The sequence below is a fragment of the Trachypithecus francoisi genome, unplaced genomic scaffold, assembly GCF_009764315.1.
Source record: "Trachypithecus francoisi isolate TF-2019V2 unplaced genomic scaffold, Tfra_2.0 Lachesis_group17, whole genome shotgun sequence".
NCBI classification, from domain to species: Eukaryota; Metazoa; Chordata; class Mammalia; order Primates; family Cercopithecidae; genus Trachypithecus; species Trachypithecus francoisi.
Window position 1 is genome coordinate 2,039,813 of NW_022681462.1, and position 25,862 is coordinate 2,065,674.

General features: G+C 40.6%; 1 protein-coding gene across 1 annotated transcript in view; it reads left to right on the plus strand.

Annotated features, from left to right (window-relative positions):
• VWA3B (von Willebrand factor A domain containing 3B) overlaps window positions 1-25,862 on the plus strand; it is a 234,627-nt gene that overhangs the window by 155,591 nt on the left and 53,174 nt on the right. Inside the window, 5 exon segments of the mRNA XM_033238936.1 lie at window positions 736-855; window positions 2,476-2,560; window positions 2,657-2,813; window positions 16,935-17,053; window positions 23,285-23,335. Coding sequence (XP_033094827.1) covers window positions 736-855; window positions 2,476-2,560; window positions 2,657-2,813; window positions 16,935-17,053; window positions 23,285-23,335 — 532 coding nt within the window.

Below are 25,862 nucleotides of genomic sequence, written 5' to 3' on the forward strand. Positions count from 1 at the left end.
CAATATAAAAAGTAATCAACATGATTTGGCACAGGCTCATTGTCCTCTAAAGCACACAGATTCAAGGTCAATATTTGCTAAGTTGTCATTTGCCTGTAGAAGGGACACATCAGAGGGTAGAAAATAACACAAACAAAGATCTGGACAGCAATTGTGTGGGCAGAATTTCTAGAATGGCTTACCAAAGATGTCCTGCCCTGAACCCTGCAACGTTTGAATATGATGACACGTCACTCTCATGACCAGGTTATGCTGACCTAGACAGGGTTATCTAGGTGGATCCAGCGTAACTGTGGGAATCGTGAACAGGAGCTATTTCCAGCTGGTGGCAGAAGAGAAAGTGAGAGAGACTTGAACCACAAGAGGTATTCAATGTGCTTGAAGATGAAAGAGTCGTGTGAGAAGTAATACAGGTACCTTAAGCAGCTGAGAGAGGCCCTGGGCTACAGCCAGCAAGGAAACGGGGCCTTAGCCCTACAACTGCAAGGAGCTGAGTTCTGCCGGCAGCCTGAATGAGGGTGGAAGCTGACGTCTCTCCAGGAGGGGCCCAACATCAATTCAGATAAAGGGAGCAAGACATCCCAGCCACTTTCAGTTTGTGACAGCACCATCCTCGGAGGGTTGGGAAACTAAAGTTGCATTCTTACTTTAAGGAGCTGATAAAATAGTTGTATCTAATGAAGCATCTCCTTCCACCCCCAATTCCTTTAACTCTTCTCTCTGTGATACCAACAGAATCAACCAAAACCAGCCTGCTCAGGAGTCAGATGTCCTCCCTCAGGAGCTCAGCTGGCAGTGAAAGGAAGGACGGCCTCTCCAATGCCAGCAGCCAGAGGACTGCTCTAAGTGACACAGGCAAGCCAGAAAGGGTCTCCGTGGCCAACCAGCCTCCCTTTCCCCAGTGTATCTGTTCCAGAAAGAGCTGCGTGTAGATACGTCGGTGAAATCATGTTTTAAATGGGCCCAGATTGCTTCCTATTCAAAGGAATCCCTTGTAAGTCAGGTCTGCCTGCTTTATGACCTGGATTGTCTGAGAGCTGGCCTTGTGTTTATGGTGCCTGGGTGTTTAATACACACGCGGCTCACATAACTATGGTCATGCTGCTGTCCCTTCATGGTTTGGTTTTGAAACTGTCATATTTCATAGTTGGTTTTTTCCTTCCCTTTCTTCGATGGATGATGCTACCAGATGAGCCCCTCTCTGGTCCAAATTGTCAGCCTTTTGGGGACTGCATATGAAGAAAATGTGATTTTTCCTTCAATTGTTATTACTATTGATAAAATTATTAATCTTAAAGTAATAAATTTTGAAATGTTTGATGCCCGTAGCATTTTTCTTATATTTCAAATAGTTGATAAATTAAAAATCCCAGTTAAACACACACATATACACACAGTCCCCTAGGGAGTAGGAAGTGGCCACGTGGCAAATGTACCCCTGTGGCGGCACAGTCATAGTTCAATTGAGCTCTGTTTTCTTCAGTGCTGATCTGTGTGGTATCTTTTCCTCACTTTTTTTTTGTTGTTGTTTTTTGAGACAGAGTCTCACTCTGTTACCTAGGCTGGAGCGTTGTGCTGCAACCTTGGCTCACTGCAACCTCTGCCTCTCTGGTTCAAGCGATTCTCCTGCCTCAGCCTCCTGAGGAACTGGGATTACAGGTGCCCACCACCAGGCCAGTCTAATTTTGTGTTTTTAGTAGAGACAGGGTTTCACCATGTTGGTCAGGCCGGTCTCAAACTCCTGACCTCAGGTGATCCACCCACCTCAGCCTCCCAGAGTGCTGGGATTTTGTCCAGGCACAGTGGCTCACTTTCAATTAACTGGCTGTATTTCCTAAGTTGTCTACATTCCTTAAAGGGCTTATCAAATGATGACTGGGATATGAATTGTTAGCTATTTAACTAGCTCACGCCCAAACACACCTCCTTCTGAATGCTGTTCATTCAACAAATACCCCTTTTCATTTATAAATACACATTTATATAAGGACATATTTAAAACCCCAAATATTAATTTGAAAATTTGAACTTACAACTAAACAGGACCTAACAGGTTTTATGGTTTTCTACAGAAAGCTGAAGAACCACAAAACAATCTATCAGAAATTAAAATGTTGATCAAGGCTCTCTTATATAATTTGGGAGAGTCCAAAAGGTCAATATTGAACAATCATCGGTTAATGGTATTTTTATTGCACACTTTTTAGAGGTGTGTTTTCTGAATGAAAGAATGAATACATCTCATTGTCTCAAAACAGTGGTAGTGCTGTATTTACCCATGCATTGGTCTATAGTATAAACTGCAAAGGAATCTTGCCTGAGAGCCCGCTCTGACAAACCAGGATAGGTTCTCTGAAATGTGGTCCATTTATTGGCTCTCAGTCACAGCTGAACTGAGACAAGCATGATCCCTTTGCATTTTATGTAAAACCCGTATATGAGGAAAATACACAACTGCCACTTCCCCTTCCACAGAAATGAGCATCCTGCTGCCTGAGGAGTGTCTTGATGACACGTCAGAAAGGGTGACCCGAGAAGGAAGCCAGGTTTACGACCACAAGTGAGTTCTTTAATTTGACAAAGACAGTTCTGTTATGCTTTTGTTGGTGACCCATCAAGTTGAAAAATTAAAAACACCACCTCCTTGTGTTCTCAGTTCTTCAGATGTGTCTTCAGAAAACTGGCTCAAGACCTATGGCTTGGTTGCCAAGAAACTCACCCTCATGGATGCCTTGTCAGTGGCAATGGTCCCCCACAGCTCCACCTATGTTCCCGTCCTGGACAAGCATGTCATGTCTAAGGTCTTTGATGAGGTAAACTGATTGTCTATGCGTCCCTACTTGAGGCCATTTTCATTTTCTGCTCAAATAAAAAGTAGTCCAATTTCTTGTATGGTTGTAACAGAAATGTATTTTAGCCATTGGGGGAAAAAGTATTTGTAAAGGCAGTAAAAGGGAGAGAGAGAGGCTCTTAAGAATTTGGGCGCGGTGGCCCACACCTGTAACCCCAGCACTTTGGCAGGCTGAGGTGGGCGGATCCCTTGAATCCAGGAGTTTGAGACCAGCCTGGGCAACATCGTGAAACTCTGTTTCTACAAAAAATACAAAAATTAGCCAGGCATGGTGGCATGCACCTGTAGCCCCAGCTACTTGGGGGACTGAGGTGGGAGGATCACTTGAGCCTGAGAGATCGTGGCTGCAGTGAGTAGTGATTGCGGCACTGCACTCCAGCCTGGGTGACAAAGAGATCTTGTCTCAAAAACAAGGAAAATAAGAATTCTCTTTTTAAGCTGAGAGGAAACTGATCTCGGTTGGGTTGGCACTCGGTGGCTCGTTGCTAATGGATAGAAGTGTGGGACTGAAAAAATGATTGAAAACTCTAGGTCAGCGTCATGAGTGAACATCAAATATCATCCCTTATGAAAGGAAAGGGATGACTTGCGAGAGATTATGTCCTGCCTTCGCTTACCTTCTCTTCCTAAATGGAGTGGCATCTTTTGCATCAAAAAGCCTCCAAAGGAAAAAGTTAAGAGAGCACACGAGCCAGCCACATGTTAACAAAAGAACCACCAGACTGTCCTAGGTGGGTCTCGAGAGGAGAAAAACAGCTTCCAATGGGTGGGCGTGGTACGGTTAAATGTGGAGGAAGGCCAAGGAAGTACTACCGAAAACTTAACACTGAATTTGGCAACAAGGAGGTGCTCATCTTTACAAGAATAATTCCAGTGGGACGGCTAATCTCGGGTCAGACCGCAGTGGGATGAAGAACACCAAAACCATGAGAACATGAAGACCGAACCTCAGTGCTTCCTGGCAAATACAACAGCAACTAACGATTTAAATAGAAACATTTCAGTCTTTGCAGTCCCTGAATGGAAACAATATCCTTAAAAGACCTGTCTCATGCTGAAATCTTTGCAGAGGAAATGATGCGATGCTTGTGTACGCTTGGGGTTTGCTTTATTGTAATCGGAGTGGTGGAGTAGTGTGGCGGGCTAAGGGGAGTAGATGAAATAGATAGACCACACGTTGATCATTGTTGCATTTGGGTAAGACTTGGTGAGAAGGGTCGTTTTACTATTCTTTCTGCTTTTTTGTGTATTTGAAATTTTCCATAAAAAGAAGTTGAAAAGATCAAAGGCAGGAGAAAGTTTTTTAAAACATGAAAAGACCTTTTCTAACTGACCTTGAAATAGCTGAGATTTGATGTATTGGAAGAAGCAGATGAATTGGTGAATTTTTTTCTATTAGCACGTTTAAAAAATTATCACCCGTGGAGGCCCACCTGCCTGCTGGGTTGGGGTGACCAGCGACTCTCCCTCCGAGGCTCTGTGTGTGTTCCCCTCTAGGCTGGTTCCTGCCTACTTTGCCTCAAGGTGAATGTTCCTGTTCCTGGCTGTTACCCTTGTGGTTGGCAGTGTTGATTTATACCTGATCAGTCAGATGTCAACTTCACCACTTGAACGTGACGTCTTCTAGAAGCAACAGGGAGAAACTGAACGCTGATTTATTTCTTCTAGGAGGTTTGGGGACAGCTCCTTCATATTCCCTGCAGTTATATTACTAGTCTTGAGTTTTATTTGGGACAAAATATATTTACTGAACTCCACTTAGAAATAGAATTTTCCGGCCGGGCGCGGTGGCTCAAGCCTGTAATCCCAGCACTTTGGGAGGCCGAGACGGGCGGATCACGAGGTCAGGAGATGGAGACCATCCTGGCTAATACGGTGAAACCCCGTCTCTACTAAAAAAAAAAATACAAAAACTAGCCGGGCGAGGTGGCGGGCGCCTGTAGTCCCAGCTACTTGGGAGGCTGAGGCAGGAGAATGGCGGAAACCCAGGAGGCGGAGCTTGCAGTGAGCTGAGATCTGGCCACTGCACTCCAGTCCGGGCGACAGAGCGAGACTCTGCCTCAAAAAAAAAAAAAAAAAAAAAAAAAAAAAAAAAAAAAAAAAAAAAAAGAAATAGAATTTTCCTGGGCTTTTTATGTCTCCTTCTAAATGTCCCAACAACTTGAGTTAGAGTGAAAAGTAAATTTCTTGAAAAAAATATGGTAGGATAGGGAAGCAGAAACATAAAATCCAAGGAAGAAACCACAAAGGAAAGAGTCACAGGCTGAGGAAGTAAAAATGCTATTTTGCTTAAAAACATGTAAGTAAAATGAAGGCAAATGTCAGAAAAATACCTGCAACATATATGACAGACAAAAAGGGCCATAGGAGTGATATCTTACATGTATGTATCAGTATAAATGACTGTGTGTGTGTGAATCAGTGTTCTGTGTGTGAACACACATGCACACACATCCATACCATAAGAGAATGAGAAAATGACAAATACCCCAGTGGAAAATTTAGGAGAAAAAAAGAAAAAAAGTCAAAACCGTATACAAAAATATTTAACTTTACTGGTAACCAACTCTATGTCTTAAAAAGTGCACATTGAAAATCAATTAGACACCACCTCCCCCATCAAATTGGTAAGGTTAAAAATCACCAATAAACAGTAATGGCAAGGATAGGGTGGGATGGACACTTATATCCTGCTAGTGAGAGTATAAATTGGTGCATCCTTAGTATAAAATGTTAAGAGTTTATATTTACCCCAGTTAATTCATATATTACTAGGAATCTATGTAAGGAAATAACTAGAGATACTGAAGGATAAGTGCAGAGAAAAATTACTGCTGCCATATAGCCAACAATGGAAAACAACACAAATTCATATAATGAAGTGTCATACATTCATCAGATATCACATTTCTAAAGAATAAGTTTCACACAATGAAAAGCCCTCATGCTAAATGAAATATCATGCTAAATGAAAAAAAATCAGAGTATATAGTGTGTTAGAAATTTGGTTGTACATGTGACTGAGATAGGCATGGTGGTCTTTCTCCTTCCCTCCCTTTTTTCTTTTACCAAAATGTTAACAGTTTAGCTGGATGGTGAGATTGTTGGAGATTTTTTTTTTTATTTATGTAGTTTTTAATTTGTATTGTAGTACTTTTAACTCTGAACATACATTAATTATACACTGAGAAAAATGTTAAGAAAAACAGACCTGGCCAGGTGTGATGGCTCACACCTGTAATCCCAGCACTTTGAGACACCGAGGCAGGCGGATCACGAGGTCAGGAGATTGAGACTGTCCTGGCCAACATGGTGAAACTCCATCTCTACTAAAAATGCAAAAAAATTAGTTGGGCGTGGTGGCGGTCACCTGTAGTCCCAGCTACTCGGGAGGCTGAGGCAGGAGAATTGCTTGAATCCAGGAGGCGGAGGTTGCAGTGAGCCGAGATAGCACCACTGCACCCCAGCCTGGCAACAGAGGGAGACTTTGTCTTAAAAAAAAAAAAAGAAAAAAAAAAAAAAAAGAAAGAAAGTAAAACAGACCTGAAAGCAAATGATAAAATAATGTAAACGTAATGGGAACTTAATTTTTAATTAACTGCTTTATTTTTATCTGATAAGTAATATATGAATAATTCTCAGTATATGAGATTTAAACCATGCTTAAGTCTTTAGAGGAGGCTTCTCTCACCACCACGCCTTTCCATGAAGGAAAGATGTTGAATAGTTTGGTGAATTTCCTTCCAATCCTTTTTCTACATATGCATATGTAAAGTACGTGCACGCATAACATATTTATACGTAGACACATAAGAACTTTAGTAAACGTGAATAAGACAATACCGTTTACATTTACTATTTTAAAAATTTTGTCTTAGAGCCCTTTCCACACAGGTAGATGGTCTCATGCCTGTCGTTGCAAGGCTCTTCCCCATTATTAATGGATATTTACATTGTGTCCTTCCTTCCCCTCTTACAAACATTCCTGTAAGAGGTTTCTTTGCACGTAGATTTTTGGGCACCTGTGTTAATCTGTCTTTGGAATAAATTCCCTCAAGTCAGATGGTTGGACCCAAAGAGTATGTGCATTTTAAATTTTGATAATTCAAATCATCCTCCAAATTCATGGTGCATTTTCACTAGTATGTAGCCCCACAGACAGAGTAAAATAATGCTCTCTTCCTAAGAAGAACTGTGTATAACACTTGATAATCATTAGTCCTAGGTGTGTAGAAATGCTTTGAAAACCCTGAAAGTAGTATGCAGACATAAGATCTTTATTCAGCCTATTCTTTCCTCCTTGGTTCATATGCTGAAAAAGCAAACTTAATATTCAGTCCAACAATTAGAAATTTTTTCCTCTGAGATGAATGTGACATATCCATACTCTGTGGATAATAATATGCCTACTCTGAGGTTGTCATGGGATTAAAAGAAGTAATGCATAGAGTGGAAAGTACTTAGCAGGCACTTAAGATGTTGACTTTCATTATAAAAATATTGAACAAATTTATGTCTATTATATATGCCTGCGTTGGGCTCTAGAATACAGCGCCAAACAAGAAAGCCAACATTCCTACCCAAGCACAACTGACAGTCTCAGGAGGAAATAGCAATGAAAATGAGAGAAGTTCTAGTTAAATGTGACGAGTGGGAAGTGCTGAATAAAGACGCAGGAGATGCCCCTCACCTGGCTTCAGTGGCCACAGAAGGCTTGCCTTAGCTAGTGGCATCTGAGTTCAGACCCGGGGGAAGAGAAGGAGTTATGAAGATGGAGAGATGGGAAGAGAGCCCCAGGCAGTGGGGGAGCTCTGGGGAAGCCTAAGGGACAGAGAATGTTTGTCATTCCAGAGAAGTTTAGTGTGAGTGGAGAAGGTGATAAAGCTGGGGAAGGAAGGGCCTTGATTGAATTAAGGATTTTGAACTTCATCCTGAGGGGAATGGAGGGGTTTTTAGCAGAGGAGAGAGGTTAATTTGGGGTTTTAGCTGGCACACAGAGAATAGTTGGAGAGGCATGAGGCTGGGGAGATGGGGGCAGTCAGGAGGCAGAGCTGGGTGGCTGGAACCAGTAGGCTGTGTGGCTGGAACACTGCGGATGGGCTCAAGCTCTTTATAAAGTCAAGTCAATGATGTGGGGCTGAGAGAAAGAAAAATGCCAAGAGTGATTCTCCAGATTCCAGCCTGGAATATCAAGCAGGGGATAAATAAAGGATGAGTAGTGAGGGTCCTGTTCTTCAGGGGGGGCATTCTAGTCATCTGCCTCTAGAACACAAAGCCCAGGGGAGGGGATGAACAGTTCTCAAGTGCATCCCGTGGGCACTTGTGCTTGGTGCCTTTTGTGGCATTGTGAGTTCTCAAGACAGCCTGCACGTAGGTAGGCACTGCACAGCACACTTGCCCTCCCTTATTCATAGTAAGAATCACCGTGATGACAGGCATACACTGCAGTGATCTCCGGTCTCACATCCAAAGCGCTTTTGTATCTTTGATCCCCTTATATTTTCTCTGACTGGAAATTGAAAGAATAACAGAATCATAATCTCAAATATCTTCCCCTCATGGGATGTATACCTTTTTGATATATGGACCCTTATGAAACAGCAGACAAAAAGTAGAATGGAGTTGAAAAGGAAGCACACTAGAGTCTTACTTCACTGAGAATCTTAATTGCCTCTTCATCTTGTGTTTGTGCACGGCCACATCTGTCTGCATAGAGCTGGAAAGCAGTGTCTGGCTTTGTCCCCAGCTCTTGGTTTCATTCATCACTTAGGTATGGGCTCTTTCTTCTTCTGGAACACAATGCTGTTTTGGTTTTCAGTGTTTCCCGGACCAGCCTCCAATCGGTCACCTTGGAAATGAGGTATTGAGCAAAGTGGTTGCCCTAGCAACTCTTCATTACAAGATGCAAAATGGACTCGATAATTTTATCTCAGCTCTTTCAAAAAGATTAACTCATCCCCAAGTCGTATACACAATAAAACTGATGTAGCTACGTAATGAACCTAGAATTTAAAGCTCTTTATTTGCTGGTTGCTTTGAAAAACATTGAAATAATTTGGGAAGATTGGTCTGAACCACTGGAGAGTCTACGTCATCAGCCATCATCATCATCGTTATCGTAATGTCTTTTACAGCTTCCCATCAAGGCTCCCTGTGTTGTCCGTCCTTCTCCGGATTCTGCACATAGCTTTGTGGCCGGATAGCCTGGATTGGTGCTCCAGCTCTGTCATTTACTCCTGAAGGACCGTGGCAAGCTCCCTAATCTAGTAGGCGATGCACCCTCATCACATACTAGGTTCTGAGTAAAGCATTTGATATCATCAAATACCTCATCTAAAACTTAGAGCGACCTGTGAGGTGGCTATTCATCTCGCCATTTAGCTGACAAGGAATATTTGGTGCAAAGAGGTTAGGGGTGCTGTCAAGTCATGACATTTTGTTGCTTTTAAATATAATAGCAATGAACACAAAACTGTACACTGATAGAAAAGCTTTTTAATTAAAAATTTAAAACAGTTATCACAACACCTACATATGTATATATTCTGTGTATAGAAAAATTAGAAAATGTAGATAAGTGAAAAAGAAAGAAGCAATAGTTATCATCCACCCCATCATCTCCTGGTTATCTGGCCAGACCTTCTTACTTTGTATATATAGAGATCTAGACCATTTGTTCCTTGTTTTTGTTTTTATCATAATGAAATCAAACCAAACATCCTGTTTTGTACTTGCATTTTTCAACCACCTATCCATGAACATTGTTCCATGCTGGCATATACTTATCTACTATACTAGTTTAAATGCTCAGTGTTTTAATTGAAATATGTTAATTTAAAGTTAAATTGAGAATAGGGTTTTATTTTCTAAAAGTTTAGATTGAAAAACTGTGAGATGTAATTTTTTATTTTTATTTTTTTTGAGACGGAGTCTTGCTCTGTCACCTAGGCTGGAGTGCAATTGTGCGATCTCAGCTCACTGCAACCTCTGCCTCCCGGGTTCAAGCAATTCTCCTGCCTCAACTTCCCAAATAGCTGGGGTTACAGGTGTGCGCCACCATGCCTGGCTAATTTTTTTGTATTTTTAGTAGAGACGGGATTTCACCATATTGGCCAAGCTGGTCTTGAACTCCTGACCTTGTGATCCACCTGCCTCGCTCTTCCAAAGTGCTGGGATTACAGGCAAGGGCCACCATGTAATTTATACTGTAGTAACATATTCTCATGGGTTTATGAACGATCTTACTGACACGTCATTTGGCCAGCTGTTTTGTAGCCCTGCTTTCATTTTGTTCTATGGAGCCTGCAAGTGTTTCAGTTTGAAAGGCGGACATTTAAGTTTTGGCACTTGGCCATTGGCACAACTGTAATGTCTGTAAAGCTGTTGCACCTACATTCAAAGATTCCCTGTGTGGGATTTACACAGCTGTTACATTTCCATTACACACATCCAATCAGAGCCTCTCCTTGGCCAATCTGATAGAAACCTCTGGGATATTTACTGGAGGAACTGATTTAGTTGAAAAACAGTGAAGCTGGAGAATTCAACCAGGGTTGAACAATAGATAATCACCAGTTTCACACTAGTTTCTCAATTTCAAAATGCTTTGTGATTGCTTTTTAACACAGCTAGAATGTTGTCTGGTGGAATTCTACCTGTTCTACTTTAACAATCAATAGCTGTGGGCACAGTTCTGTATTCTGTGTTCTTACTTTAGCATATGTTATGAACATTTTTCCTTACAATAGCCGTTTTGGGATGAATTTTAGTGATTACACTAACATTCAGTAATATGAATTACTACAGTTTATTGAACTATTCCTCCCAAGTGGGAGCAGTTTACTTGGAATTTTAAAGAATGCTCATTTTCCTGTGTCTCTTTGCTATCCCTTAGAACAGTTAACAGTAAAACCAAAAAAAAAAAAAAAAAAAATCAAAAAAGACTGCTAAATGGTATTTCAATTTCAATTTCAATTCTTTTATCATTTGTGAATGTTTTCTTATGTAAGCTAAATATATCTCTTAAACTGTTTTTCACATTATTCATATTTTTAGGAAACACCACTTAAACAGCATAGTTATGTTTCATCCTGTGCCTCAACTACAAAGAATTCAAATTTGGTGGAATCCAAACAATTATGTTTTATAACATGGTAAACTTAAAAAAAAAGTTTTGAATCTCAGCCATTAATTTATATATAGTTTTAGTCTTTCATTTAGTTAATAAATGATTATTTGGGACATGTTTTGTTCTAGAAACTAGTAATTGTAAAGGGGAATAAAGGATTATAAAGTTTGATGAAGAGGAAAGACATACAACAAAACTGCAATTAGATGCATTTGTCTATAAAGGAATTGAATAAGAAAACATATAGAGTGCTCAGTGCCTGGCAGAGAGTACGGATAAATATTATTATCACTATTGATAATCGCTATTGAGTATAGCGGTTGCTTACGGAGTCTTTCATCTCACAGTGGGGAGAACTGTAACAGAATCAACCCAGATTGGCCTGTTCATGCATCCCAGCAATTCCTTCTGCCTTTATGGTCAGTGACTATATTTTTTTTTTTTTTTTTTTTTGAGACAGAGTCTCGCTCTGTCACCCAGGCTGGAGTGCAGTGGCGCAATCTTGGTTCGCTGCAAGCTCCACCTCCTGGGTTCAGGCCATTCTTCTGCCTCAGCCTCCCAAGTAGCTGGCACCCGCCACCATGCCCGGCTAATATTTTGTAATTTTATTAGAGACAGGGTTTCACTGTGTTAGCCAGGATGGTCTCAATCTCCTGAACTCGTGATCCACGCACCTCAGCCACCCAAAGTGCTGGGATTACAGGCGTGAGCCACTGCACCTGGCCATAGTCAGTAACTATCTCTCTGCACCCTCCATCCCCATCTCGATCACTACCTCTGCCTCTCTACTAGTTACAACCTTGTCACACATGGTGTAATTATTCATATCAATTTGATAAGGCTTCTAGGTTAACCTCAAGAGAATTGAATTAAAGTAGGTAATACCTTAATCCTCCCTTTTTTAAATTAAATATTATCCAGAAGAGTCCCTCGTTAGCCAGTTATGCCTTATTTTCATTATAACAGTAATAAGTAAACATTCTCCAAGGTGCCATGATCAGGTGGTTTTATTCCCTCTCAAACAGAGCTCTCAATGTTTTCATTAACCTCAGCTCCCTCCCCACTCACTTTCTTACAGAAGCTGGGGGTGCCATGATTCTGTCCCCCAAGTCCTTATGAGAATGCCCCTTATGACCTCGTAGTGACACGAAATTTGACATCATAAGGAGAACATTTCCTGTGAGCTCCATGCAGCCACCATGTTGTAAAAACTAAGATGTCAGACTCGAAGTGTGGGGTATGACTTTGGCTTTCCCTGCATCTGCATGTGGAAAGGACGGAGAGTGGGTGCACACAAGCCAAATCTGAGCTACTACCACACTGAAGCACTCAATGGCCACGAAAGGCACGAGGTTGAAATCCACAAAAGAGGGAAGTAGAACACTAAACAGTGGGTTTTTCTTAAGTACGTTAAGTCAGGAGTCAAACTGATCATGGTAAAATGCTATAATGTTGCTTAGTATTCTGTGGTATTGATTCACAATGGTGCCATACTTGGCAAATTTGGAGAGCTATTTTCAGACTTCTAACGGGGTATTTTTTCCAAGGAGAGAAAAACCTAAGGGACTTTCATTTTGTTGAGACTGGTCTTTTTTTTCTTCTAAAAGTTTATGTGACATATAGCTCTATTTTGAGAGATGATTTTATGTTTTTTAAATTTCTACAAGCTTCATTCTGTTTTCAAAGTTCAGTCCTCCCACCTTTCAGCCCGCTGTCTGGTTCCTTCTCTTTGACAAGAATTGTTTAGAAGCCACATGCTGCATTCATGTGGTTGTTAAGTAGCAAGATTGGACTGTGCAGTTTCTTAACTTTCTTTCTCTTGAGTTTTCTAAATCTTTGCTCATTGTTTGTTTGTTTTAGTCTTTGATGGTTTAATTACCAAATTAAATATATGTAGTTTTTAAAAAATGAAACAATACAGTACAAAGTAAAAGTCCTGTCTAGCTTCTTCACTTGTCTTGAAATCTCAGTTTTTAGAAGTAACCCCATTGATAGTTTCAAACCTATTTTTAAAATTTTTCCATTATTTTAAAAATAAAGCATTTCAGATAAAGTTGCAGCCCCCTGTGCAACCCCTTTTTATTCCACTTTCCATTCCTCCTTTTCCAGAGATAAACCCTAGCATGAGTTTGCATATATGTTTTATTTATTTATTTAGTTAGTTAGTTAATTTTGAGACAGAGTCCCACTCTGTTGCCCAGGCTGGAGTGCAGTAGTGCAATCTCGGCTCACTGCAACCTCTGATTCCTGGGTTCAAGCGATTCCCTTACCTCAGCCCCCCAAGCAGCTGGGATTACAGGCGCGTGCCACCATACCTAGCTAATTTTTTTTTGTACTTTTAGTAGAGACAGTGTTTCGCCATGTTGGCCAGGTCGGTCTCAAACTCCTGACCTCAGGTGATCTGCCCGCCTCGGCCTCCCAAAGTGCTGGGATTACAGGGTTGAGCCGCCGCGCCCAGCCTATTTTAATATTCCTAATACAAAAGCACTAAAACATTGTCCTACAGGTTTAAAACTTTATAGAAATGGTATTACATTGGAAGCACCATTATGAAACTTACTATTTGTTTTAACATTATGTTTTTGAGATTTTATCTATCTTGATTTATTTTTCTCCTCTATTTTTCCATTAAGTGCAATACCATTTTTTGTAAATACGAATATATTTGAACTTTTTTTGACCTCTTATTTTTTATGCTTTCTGTTAAATGTCAATTTTCTTCTTTCCTGCCTTTTGTTGGATAAAGCTGTCTCTATTCCCTCTTCCCCACCCCCCGACAGCTTGTGTGGAAGCAGTAAATTGTATTTTTATTCCTTTAGTGATCATTTAAAAAGTTTTAATGTACATGACAATTTTTTTTTTTTTTTTTGAGACAGAGTCTTGCACTGTCACCCAGGCTGAAGTGCAGTGGCATGATCTTAGCTCACTGAAACCTCCACCTCCTGGGTTTAAGTGATTCTCGTGCCTCAGCCTCCCGTGTGGCTTGGATTACAGGCATCTGCCACCTCCCCCAGCTAATTTTTGTATTTTTAGTAGAGACAGGGTGTCACCACGTTGGCCAGGCTGGTCTTGAACTCCTGACCTCAAGTGATCCACCTGCCTCGGCCTCCCAAAGTGCTGGGATTACAGGCGTGAGCCGCTGCACCTGGCCAACAATTTTTTAAACTGATCTCAAGGTATTCTGTATTTTTATTCTCCTCCCAAACACAATGGGGGATTTTAATACCTTTTAATTAGTCACTAAAAACCTTTCCCCCAAAAATCTTATCACTGTGATTTAGAGTTTCACTTTTGCCTTTAGAACATATACAGTAATCTTTTTAAACTTTGAAGAGTTAAATTTTTTAACAGTTTCAGCTGTGTGTCTCTTTATATCTGAAAAGCACCTTTAGTTTTCTCTTCGCTGTTGAGTGATAGTTTAGCTGGATATAATGGTCTCTGTTAACTGTAAATTCCCCTTAGGAAATAAAGATAATTCTTTTCACATATCTATTATCTGATATATATACTACTCCTCTATACAGTCTGTATTGTTTGAGTTGCTTTTAAGATTTTCTTTTAGATTCAGTATGCTGCAGTCTTATGATGACATGTCTATGTGTGGATTTATTTTTAGTCTTTTGTTGTGGGCTAATTTTTGATCTGAGGACTTATTTCTTTTATTAAACTCTAGAAAACTCAGCTATTGTGGTTTCAAATGCTGATTATCTAACCATCCTTCTATTCTATTCTTTTAAAATGTCTATTAATATATATTGAAGTTTCTCAATCATCAACTAGTTATCTATATTATTTTTGTCTCTCTGTGCTATATTCTGGGGAAAGTCTTCAGTACTATCTGTCACCCAGTTCACCAGTTCTTTTTTTTAAAATTTTGTCTAGCCTAGAATTTATTCTATTGAGATTATTTTTATTTCAATTACAATGTCTTTTCTTCCAAGCTAAATTGTTTTTCTTGTTTTTTTTCCCCATCCATTTCTTCTTATGGCACTTTAGTAAGTTTTTGTACTTTTATATGGCTGTAACATCTTTGAACAACCTAATAATAAATAAACAATTTTAATCATAATTAATTTAAAGTCATTGTTAGATGGTTCATAAAATTAATTTATTATGTGAATTGACATTCTGATTGTTAATTTGCTCAGTATGATTTTGGCATTTTTTGGTGTGTACTTGGGAATTCTAGTATGTTGGCTTATTTTCACAAGATTCTTTAAAAATCTGCCTTTTCTCTTTCTCCTTCTATTTGGCAGTTGCCTAAATCTGTCCCCTTGATCCATTCTCCGACCCTCATGGGCATTTACAGCTCTTGTTCTGTGGTAATGTTGTAGATATCACAGATTCAGAGTGCCTTGATTTAGGTCTTGATTGTGAGGCTACATCAGTGTCCTCTCTCCCTAGGCAGGACCTTCTTTCAGGGGTGAGAGACCCTCATACCAGTGCTGACGTCAGGCATTGAGCCTGACATAGGCCTTTGCTTTTCAGAACACTCCTAGTCCCACCAGCTTTCCAGAAGTTGAACTCCCACTGCCCTGCCATCTTTGGACGCACAGCTTAACAAGCCCACAGCTTCAGCCCTGCTCATATGTTTACATTTCTGCTCCACTTTTTGTCTCTAGAAATCTATTAGCATGTGTCCTTCTCTTTCTCTGTTTTGTTTTCGTTCTTTCTTATTTCTTTTTTTTCTTTCTTTCTTCCTTCCTTCCTTTCTTTCTTCTTTCCTTCCTTTTTCTTTCTTTGTCTCCTTCCTTCCTTCCTTCTTTGTATTATTTTCTTAAACATAGCAACAACAACAACATTATTGTATCATTTTGGAGGCAAGGGGAAACATAAAAGCATAAACTATGTCACCTCGATTAAAATTTAAAATTTACTTCTTAAAAATAGTTCCCCACATTTCTGAAATGCCCACGTGCTCCTCGTGGGTGGAATCATTTGAAACCATGATAGTATAACTTGGCATTTTCCTGTTAGGCTTTTTTGCGTTTTAAAAAAATATTAATATATGGAATATACCTTTTGGGAACATGCATTTATTCCTTTATCAACAAACATTTGTTGAGGGCACACTGTGTGCCAGGTACTATTCTAAGTGATAGGAATACAGAAGTGAATAGCACAAAATTTATTGTCTTATGGAACTTACATTCTGATAGAGAGAGGTAGGTAATATGCAAATAGGTAAACATAAAGTTACAGTTACTATTAAGATTAAAGAGGAATTTGGAAAAAAGATTGAAGTAGGGTTTCAGTTCTAGAGAAGATGAGGGAAGCATCCGTCACCCTGTTTCTCCCTTTGAATACAACTGTAAATCTTGGCTAGAATACATGGAGAAGCTAACAGTGAACTTTGAAATTGAAAGGGTCCCCCCAAAATTGGGGAAGGAGGCCAGAATTTGAAGTTCCACCAAACCAATACATTTACCGTCTTTCCCCACTGGAGCTGTGTGGCATGAAATCAAAGATATCCCAAAACCCAGAAGTAAGTACCAGGTGCAGAGAGAAAGAACTCGAAAAGAAGCCTCATTTATTGATCACTAAGCATTCTTTGACCTGTATAAGAATCTCTTATCAGAGATCACATCATTGCACTCCAGCCTGGGCTACAAGAGTGAAACTCCATTCTGATTAGTTTCCTGAAAAGTTTTGGTTGTTGTTGTTTGGGGTGTGTGTGTGTGTGTGTGTGTGTGTGTGTGCGCGCGCGCGCATGTGTGTATGTGGTGGTAGTGGTGATTTCTAAAATATATAGTTTTAAACATTGAAAGGTAAAGGTTAGCAGTGATATCTCTGATTCTTTTTCTCTGTGATTTACTGTTTTCTAATTGTCTATACTTACTGTATATTGACTTTATAGTCAGAGAAAACATATTGTACAGCTATGTAGATATATTTTCGAAGGCATGCATTAACCTATCAAGTGACACTTTCCTTTCCTTTGCCATTGACATGTAGGTGTTCCCTCTGGCACATGTGTGCAACGACACAAATAAGATGACATTAATTAACCCCCAAGGAGCCAAACTCAATATCTACAAGCAAAAAGTGGAACAGGCAATTCAAACCTATGAAAAGTGAGTATTACTTGGCTGCTCTTTAATGGATGTGGAATTTATTTTATGGAGGAGGAGACTTCTCTTGTTTTAGTTCAGTTTTTTTTTTTTTTTTTTAAATGAAGCAGCTATTTAAAAATTGTTCAGGCTGGGTGTGGTAGTTCATGCCTGTAATCCCAGCACTTTGGGAGACTGAGGCAGGAGGCCAGCTTGAGGTCAGGAGTTTGAGACCAGACTGGGCAACAATAGGGAGACCTTTTCTCTACAAAAAACTTAAAAAATGATATCACGACAGAGTGATTGTAATCAACAATAATTTATTGTACATTTAAAAATAATTAGAAGAGTATAATTGGAGTATTTGTAACACAAAGGAAGGATAAATGCTTGAGGTGATGGATACCCCATTTACCCTGATGTGATTATTATACATCGTATGCCTGTATCAAAATATTTCATGTAACCCACAAATATATACACCTACTGTGTACCCACAAAAATAAAAATACAATTCTGTGATGAAAAATAAATAAATAAATAAATATAGGTTGGGTGTGGCAGTGCACGCCTGTAGTCGCAGCTACTTGGGAGGCTCAGAGGGGAGGATTGCTCGAGCCCAGGAGTTGGAGGCTGCAGTGAACTGTGATTGCACCACTGCACTCCAGCCTGGGTGGTAGAGTGAGACCTTGTCTAAAAAAAAGTGCTCGTAAGGAATATAAACAACAGTGGCAGCAGCCAATGTAGGGGCTTCCTACATGCTAGGTACTGCATCAAGTACTTTACCTGAATATCTTCAACAAGGTTTTAAAGAAACCATCTTCCCTTTCCAAAATCCACAAAAATCTCATGTTTCCATGAGATCTGTAAAGTTTTCCTTTTAGCAGAATGCATCTGATTATTCTGGCATCTAACATTCTATAAAGTGACTAATAAAACTCGACAGTAATGAGATAATGGAAATAATAGGCTTTTTTTTTTAATTTTAAAATTACTTTTATCAAGTTCAAGATGATGATCAAGTTGACGACGGTGAAAATCACCCTTGTGTCCTTGCTGAGACAGGAGACTCTGCTCACAGGCTGATCCTTGTCCATGCTGTCATCACCTCTCTCCCCGGTCCCCAGCCTTTAATTAATCCTGGGTGCACAAACTTAGTTAAACTCCGAGCGTTCGGCTTCTTCAGGCCAGCCTGTCCTCGGTTCTGGGAGCTGTGCAGTAGGGTTGTCATTTGCCACCATGTGGGCAGGTGAAATAAAGCTCAGGGAAGTTAACGATTGGCCCAGGCCAGCGTGTGTCGGTCTGCTGTCGTTTTGCAGTATGTCTGGTGTGTGCTCAGTCAAACAAATATAAGGCCTGATCCCGCCCCATGAAGGATCATTCCAACAGCAGGCCTCGCCCCGCTGTGCCCATCGCAGGCCTCTCCAAGCCCCCTTTAACGTGAGCCTCCATCGCTGCCCTCACCCCAGAGTGGAGGCCGCCTTACCAGGCTCCTCCGCAGCCCCCGAGGACTCCTCAGTATTTCTGAATCTTTACCTGAGAGGAATGAAGAACCACGAATGAGTGTTCCTTTGGGAAGCAGGCTGAGCTCTTCAAGGTTCACCCTTTCCTGTGGTTCGGAGACTTCCAGACAGACCTTGCCTCCCAGCTCGGCTCCCCTCCCGTTACGCTGCTGTTCCCAGCTGGGTCTTTCATCCTTTCTCGCCTCAGCACCAATGACCCTCCTCAGAGACGCCTCTCGGGAGCTCCTCTTCGCACCCACCCTGCATGTGGCCCTCAGAGCACTCACAGCTTCTGCAGGGGTGGTGGCGTGGTGACCATCTCTGCCCTCTGGGATGTCAGCGCCCAAGGCCAGGGCTCAGCCAGCCTTGCTCCCCTCCTGCATCCCCTATTCCTAGCAGGTGTCCATATGTATAGGACTATTCAAATTTAATTCAAATTTTATATAGTTCAATTCTTCACACTCAGTCATTCAAAATGCAGTATAACAATACCATTCACATTCTAATGTCGTTTGCTTGAATAATTCAACTATTTGAGTCCTCTAATTACCCGGCCTGTGAAAGCCTGATGCAGGGCCACGAGTGAGATAGAGCTGTGCGGTCAGACGGTTCGTGGGGGTTTCCTGCTTGGTTCTGACAGCAGCTGTGTTCCAGCGTGTGACAGTCCTGAGCCTCAGATTCCTTGTTCACAGCATCTATCTCACAGGCCTGTTGTGAGGATTGCGTAAATCATATATAAAGAGGAACTGATGTTCATTACTTCCCCCTTCGCTCCTGACTCTGCTGACGCTAAAATAACCGTAGGTGCACGGAGTGAAATCGTCATCTGGTTCTTCCCACTGCAATGACCTTTTCCCAAGGATTTCAGGAAAGGACAGGGACCCCCTTCCTAGGCAAAAGAGAGGCCTCCTTTCTTAGCAGCAAAACCAAAACAAACATAGTCGTTTGTCTTCCTTCTTACTTTCAATGAGTGAATGTGAATCTGGAAAAGCCTTTTAGTACCCTCTAGAGAAATATTGTCACTATATTGTTATTAATTATATTAACTTCAATTTATTAATAACAATTTTAACATGATTGATATTATTTAATAATTAAGTTATTGAATTGTTATTTGGTATCCCTGATTTGATGTTTGTATCAAGTAAATTATTTAACATTGTTATTTAATAATATTAATAGTAACATGAATATGATACAGAACCAAATTTCCTGGTCATTTGCATTCACTAGTGAACAAATGTCAATTTCTTTTTCCATTTTGCTTCACTTTTCTCAAGATATTCAGAATATGAAAAGTAATGACACATTTACCACCCCCATCCCCAATATAACATTTCTAAGGAGTTTCCCAGCAAAGATAAGCAACATGTAACTTTCAAAACAACCTTCGTGTCGTCATAAATCCATCCGTTTAGGGATGGCCAGGCAAATGGAAAGCTCATAGCCCTTTGGCCAAAATAATGACATAAACTTATTATTGGGGGTCACACTTAGTGCCCATGCATGGAGTCCTTTTGTCTCATTTTAAGAATCCAGGCAGCAAGCTTGGCTTTGTGTGTCTGAGTATAAGCTTTGAGTGGATATTGCCAGGGCTGGCTGGATTCTGGAGTGATTTTTCTGCTGCTTACTTTCTTTTTTCTTTTTTTTTTTTTTTGAGACGGAGTCTCGCTCTATCGCCCAGGCTGCAGTGCAGTGGTCAGATGTGGGCTCACTGCAAGCTCCACCTCCCAGGTTTACGCCATTCTCCTGCCTCAGCCTCCCGAGTAGCTGGGACTACAGGTGCCCGCCACCTCGCCCAGCTAGTTTTTTTTGTATTTTTTAGTAGAGACGGGGTTTCACCATGTTAGCCAGGATGGTCTCGATCTCCTGACCTTGTGATCCGCCCATCTCGGCCTCCCAAAGTGCTGGGATTACAGGCTTGAGCCACCGTGCTCGGCCTGCTGCTTACTTTCATTGAAAGTCTAAGGTCAAGGTCACCGCTCTCAGATCACAGAAGCAGCATCCGTTCTAGCCTGGCTCAGGGACCATGCTTAGAAATCTCTCCTTACCTCATGATCCGCCCGTCTCGGCCTCCCAAAGTGCTGGGATTACAGGCTTGAGCCTGGCTAATACGGTGAAACCCCATCTCTACTAAAAAAAAAAATACAAAAAACTAGCCGGGCGACGAGGCGGGCGCCTGTAGTCCCAGCTACTCGGGAGGCTGAGGCAGGAGAATGGCGTGAACCCGGGAGGCGGAGCTTGCAGTGAGCTGAGATCCGGCCACTGCACTCCAGCCTGGGTGGCAGAGCAAGACTCCGTCTCAAAAAAAAAGAAACCTCTCCTTACGTCTCCGATTTGCTGGGCCGGCTGCTCCTCAGCCTTCTGAAGTGTCACTAGTTACAAGTTGCTTTGCAAATGAGTCAACTCTTGGCACAAGCCGATTTGAGAATTAGAGATACAGAAAGTTGGTGAATGTAATCCCTCAGCCAAATTTCACCCTCCTACAAAAAACGAAGAGGGAAACAGTTGTTAGTAAAATCCCTGAATCATGGGGCTGCACCAGCCGCAGAGAGGCCCTCAGGCCCAGTGCCCAGCCCGAATCCCACAGGGACTCACTCATCCCACATTCTGACTGGCTTTCCTGCAGTGGCCTCCCTGGTCAGTAGAGCCATTGAAGTATTTTAGTGAAGATGGAAAACAGGGGCAATAACAAAGCCTATAAAAATGTGCTCCTGGAAAAATGTTCTAAAGAAGTGAATTAAAATTAGAGACCTGTGCTGGCAAACTGGACCCACATTCACCAGTGATGACTCAGCATATCTAAGCCTTGCTTTTCAGAATCTGGAGGGAATCAACATTGAGCTATTCCTGGTCACTGTATGTATGCATCTCACTTAATCCTCTCAAGGATTCCAAGGGCAGGTGGTGTTAGCCTTGTGTTATGAATGAGAAAACAGTTTCCAAAAGCTATGTAGCATAGGATCACACAGCAGCAAAGTGAGGCCACCAAGGTTTGAACCCAGAGCCCTTACCCACACTCCCGGCCTCCCCACCAGACTGCCTCCACTCTCAGCATTTACATTTAAGGGGATTGTGAATGGGGTTTTTGTTTGTTTGTTTTTCAGAAAAGCACACACACACAAAATACCTAAAACGCATACTATAAATCCTTTTAACCAGTCTTGGAAGTCTTAATCATTGTTACCTGAATCACATGACTCAAGAAAGCCGCTTTCCAAATAGGCCCCAAAGAACAAAACTTCTCAAGTGAGACAGGAGCACTGAGCTGGCTTATTTCCCTCTTCCCGACACTTTTTCTTTCACTTACAGCACATTTACCTGGATCAGACGCAATTTACGTGCTGTGTACACACTAGCTCAAGTCCCCATGGTGACACTCGGAGTGGAGCGGTGCTATTGCTATCCCCCCTTTACCGAGAAGTTGGGCACTGGCCCAAAGCCTCACGGCAAGAAGGAGAAGAAGCTAACTGAGCTTTGGGCCCTGGGATTGTGGCTCCGGAGTCTACCCTCTTCACCACCATGCAGACGCCCTTTCTGTGTTCTCACCAGGCTCATGATGGGAGGGCAGGACAGGAGAATGCGGCCACCCGAAATGTGTCCTCTGAGCCCTGTCCCGCTGACGCTGGGTCCAGTGGTTAGAAGAATGCCTCCTGAAGAGCAGCAGCATTCTCCTACCTCGTTGTATGGAAGCAGTGCTTTTTGTTTTTTGGTTTTTTTGAGACGGAATCTCATTCTGTCACCCAGGCTGGAGTGCAGTGGCGTGACCTCGGCTCACTGCAACCTCCGCCTCCTATCTTTGCTGGGAAACTCCTTAGAAATGTTATATTGGGGATGGGGGTGGTAAATGTGTCATTAATTACTTTTTATATTCTGAATATCTTGAGAAAAGTGAAGCAAAATGGAAAAAGAAATTGACATTTGTTCACTATTGAATGCAAATGACCAGGAAATTTGGTTCTGTATAATATTCATCTTACTATTAATACTATTAAATAACAATGTTAAATAATTTACTTGATACAAACATCAAATTAGGGATACCAAAAAACAATTCAATCAATAACTTAATTATTAAATAATATCAATCATGTTAAAATTGTTATTAATAATTTGAAGTTAATATAATTAATAACAATATAGTGACAATATTTCTCTAGAGGGTACTAAAAGGCTTTTCCAGATTCACATTCACTCATTGAAAGTAAGAAGGAAGACAAACGACTATGTTTGTTTTGGTGAGCAAGGTGCTTCATCCAGCTGCCCCTCCTGGCAGCCTCATTTGGAAAACAAGGCAGCCAGGCTGCTTGATCTCTAAAGTGTGTCCAATCCTATTATTTGTGACCCTGTTAACCTCTTTTGATCTGAGAATCCAGGCAGAAGAATGTCTACAGAAAGCGAACTAAAGAACCCAGTTATGTTTCCATAAGAAGAAAAATGGTGGGTGTTTAGAAACGGTTTAAAACAGAGATGATGGAGACCAGTTTGTCAATTGCCTTTACTCGGTCTGAGTTTTACCTGACTGAGCTGGGAACTGAGCCCTCCTTTAGTATTTGACACAATTGCCACAAAACCATGAGGCTGCTGTAGTGATGCTAAGTTGACACATCCAGTGTCTTTAAGCACATGACAGTGGCCTGGCTCAGTGGAGATGATGCTTAGATGGGCTCCTACTGCAATGCCTGGGGTCAACCTTTTGCCATGAAATGAAGTATTGCTACTAAATTATTGTTGACTTTTTTTTTTTTAACAGGCGCTTGAATAAAATTGTTTGGCGAGCATTATCTCAAGAGGAAAAAGAAAAGTAAGCCATTCCATTCCCTCCTCACTTTTTTTTTTTTTTAATGAAATTCACGTAACCTAAAATTAACCATTTTTAAGTGTACCACCCAGAGGTATTTAAAATATTCAAAATATTCTGCAAACCACTACCTTTTTCTAGTTTGAAAACTTTTTCATTGCCCCAGAAAAACACTTTGTACCCATAAATTAGTCACTCCCCATTCCTGTCTCCCCCTTTTCCGGGTTACCACGAGTTTGTTTCCCGTCTCTGATTTTGGCTACTCTGGATATGTCATATGAAGGCAATCGTATAGCACGTGACCTTTCGTGTCTGGCAGCTTTTACTTAGTTAATGGAAAAACCTCATGTTTTCAAAGTCCACCCAGGTATCAGTGCTACATGTGTATATATACTTCACGTTGGTCTGCCCATTCTTCCACTGCTTCCACTGACAGGCATTTGGGTGGTTTCTGCTTTTTTGCTGTCATGAGTAATGTTGCTATATACACTTGTGTAGAAGTTTCTTTGTGGACATATGTTTTCATTTCTCTTGGGTATATACCTAGCAGTGAATTTACGTGTCACATGGTAATTCTATGCTTAACTTTTTGAGGAACCACCAAACTTGTTTTCCACAGTGGCTATGCCATTTTTAGAACACATCTATTTATTTTTATTGACCCATAATAATTGTACATATTTTGGGGTACATGTGATATTTTGACACTTGCACACATGTAATGATCAAATCAGGGTGTTTAGGCTATCACCTCAAACATTTATTATCCCTTTGTGTTGGGAACGTTTCAAGTTGTCTCTTTTAGCTATTTTGAAATATGCAATAAATTATTGTTAACTCTGGTCACCCTACTGTGTCATCAAGTGCTACAACTTTTTCCTTCTACCTAACTGTATGTTTGTATTCATCAACCAACCTCTCTTTATCTCCCCCGCCACCACACACACTCTTCCCTGCCTCTGCTAAGTATGATTCTATTTTCTGCCTCCGTAAGATCAACTTTTTTTTTTTTTTGGCTCCTACAGATGAGTGAGAACTATTTGTCTTTCCATGCCCGGCTTATCTCACTTAACATCATGACCTTCAGTTCCATCCATGTTGCTGCAAATGATAGGATTGTGTTCCTTTTTTGGCTGAATAGTATTCCACTGTGTATATACACCACATTTTCTTTAACTATTTGTCTTTCCATGCCCAGTTTATCTCACTTAACATCATGGCCTTCAGTTCCATCCATGTTGCTGCAAATGATAGGATTGTGTTCGTTTTTTGGCTGAAGAGTATTCCACTGTGTATCTATACCACATTTTCTTTATCCATCCATCCATTGATGGACACTTGGTTTGATTCCATATCTTGCTGCAATAAACATGAGGGTGCAGGTGTCCCTATGATACATATTGATTTACTATCTTTGGATAACTATCCAGTAGTGAGATTGCTGGATCATGTGGTAGGTTCTTATTGCGCCACATCTTCACGAATATTTGACATTTTCCTTTTTTTTTTTTTTTTGTTAAGTCATCCTCATGGGTGTGAAAGGCTATTCTATTGTGGTTTTGATACACATTTTCTTAATGACCAATGACGTTAAACATCTTTTCATGTGCTTTATTGTCCGTTTGTATATCTTCTTTAGAGAAATGTTTATTCAAGTTCTTTGTCCATTTTCAAATTGGGTTGTATTTTTGTTCTATAACTTCTGAGGATGAAGTCATGATCAGATACCTGATTTGCCAGTATTTTCTCCCATGCTATGGGTTATCTTTTCATATTCTTCATGATGTCCTTGGATGTCCAGAAGTTTTAGGAAGTGAATGCGTCTTTTTTTTCTTTGGTTTGTGTTTCTGGTGTCAAATCTAAGAATCCATTGCCAAATACAAAGTCATGAGCATTTATCCTTTTGTTTTCTTCTAATATGTGTACAGTTTTAGGTCTTGCATCTGGGCTTTTGATCCATTTTTGAGTGAATTTTTCTATCTGGTGTGAAGTAGGGTTCCAGCTTCATTCTTCTGCATGTAAATATCCAGTTTATCCAGCACTATTTATTTAAGAGACTATATCTTTCCCTTTGAATGGTTTTGGCACTCTTGTCAAAAGTCATCTGATCATAAATGTTTGGGTTTATTTCTGGACTCTCTATTCCACTGGTCTATATATGACTATCTTTATGCAAGTTGACACTGTTTTAATTACTGTAGATTTGTATGTATTAAGTTTTGAAATTAGGAAGTATGAGTTCTTCAACTTTGTTCTTCTCTTTCAAAATTGTTTGGGCTATTCAGGGCCCCTTGAAGTTTTGTATAAATTTGAGGATTGGCTTTTCTGTTTCTGAAAAAAAAATTGGAATTTTTATAGGCATTATATTTAAAGATTACTTTGAAGAGTATCCTTCAGCAATGTTACATAGTTTTCAGTATACATGCCTTTCACATCCTCTGTTATTTTGTTCTTTTGGGTACTATTATAAATGGGATTGTTTTCTTAACGTCATTTTCAGATTGTTCATTGCTGGTACATAAAAACATAG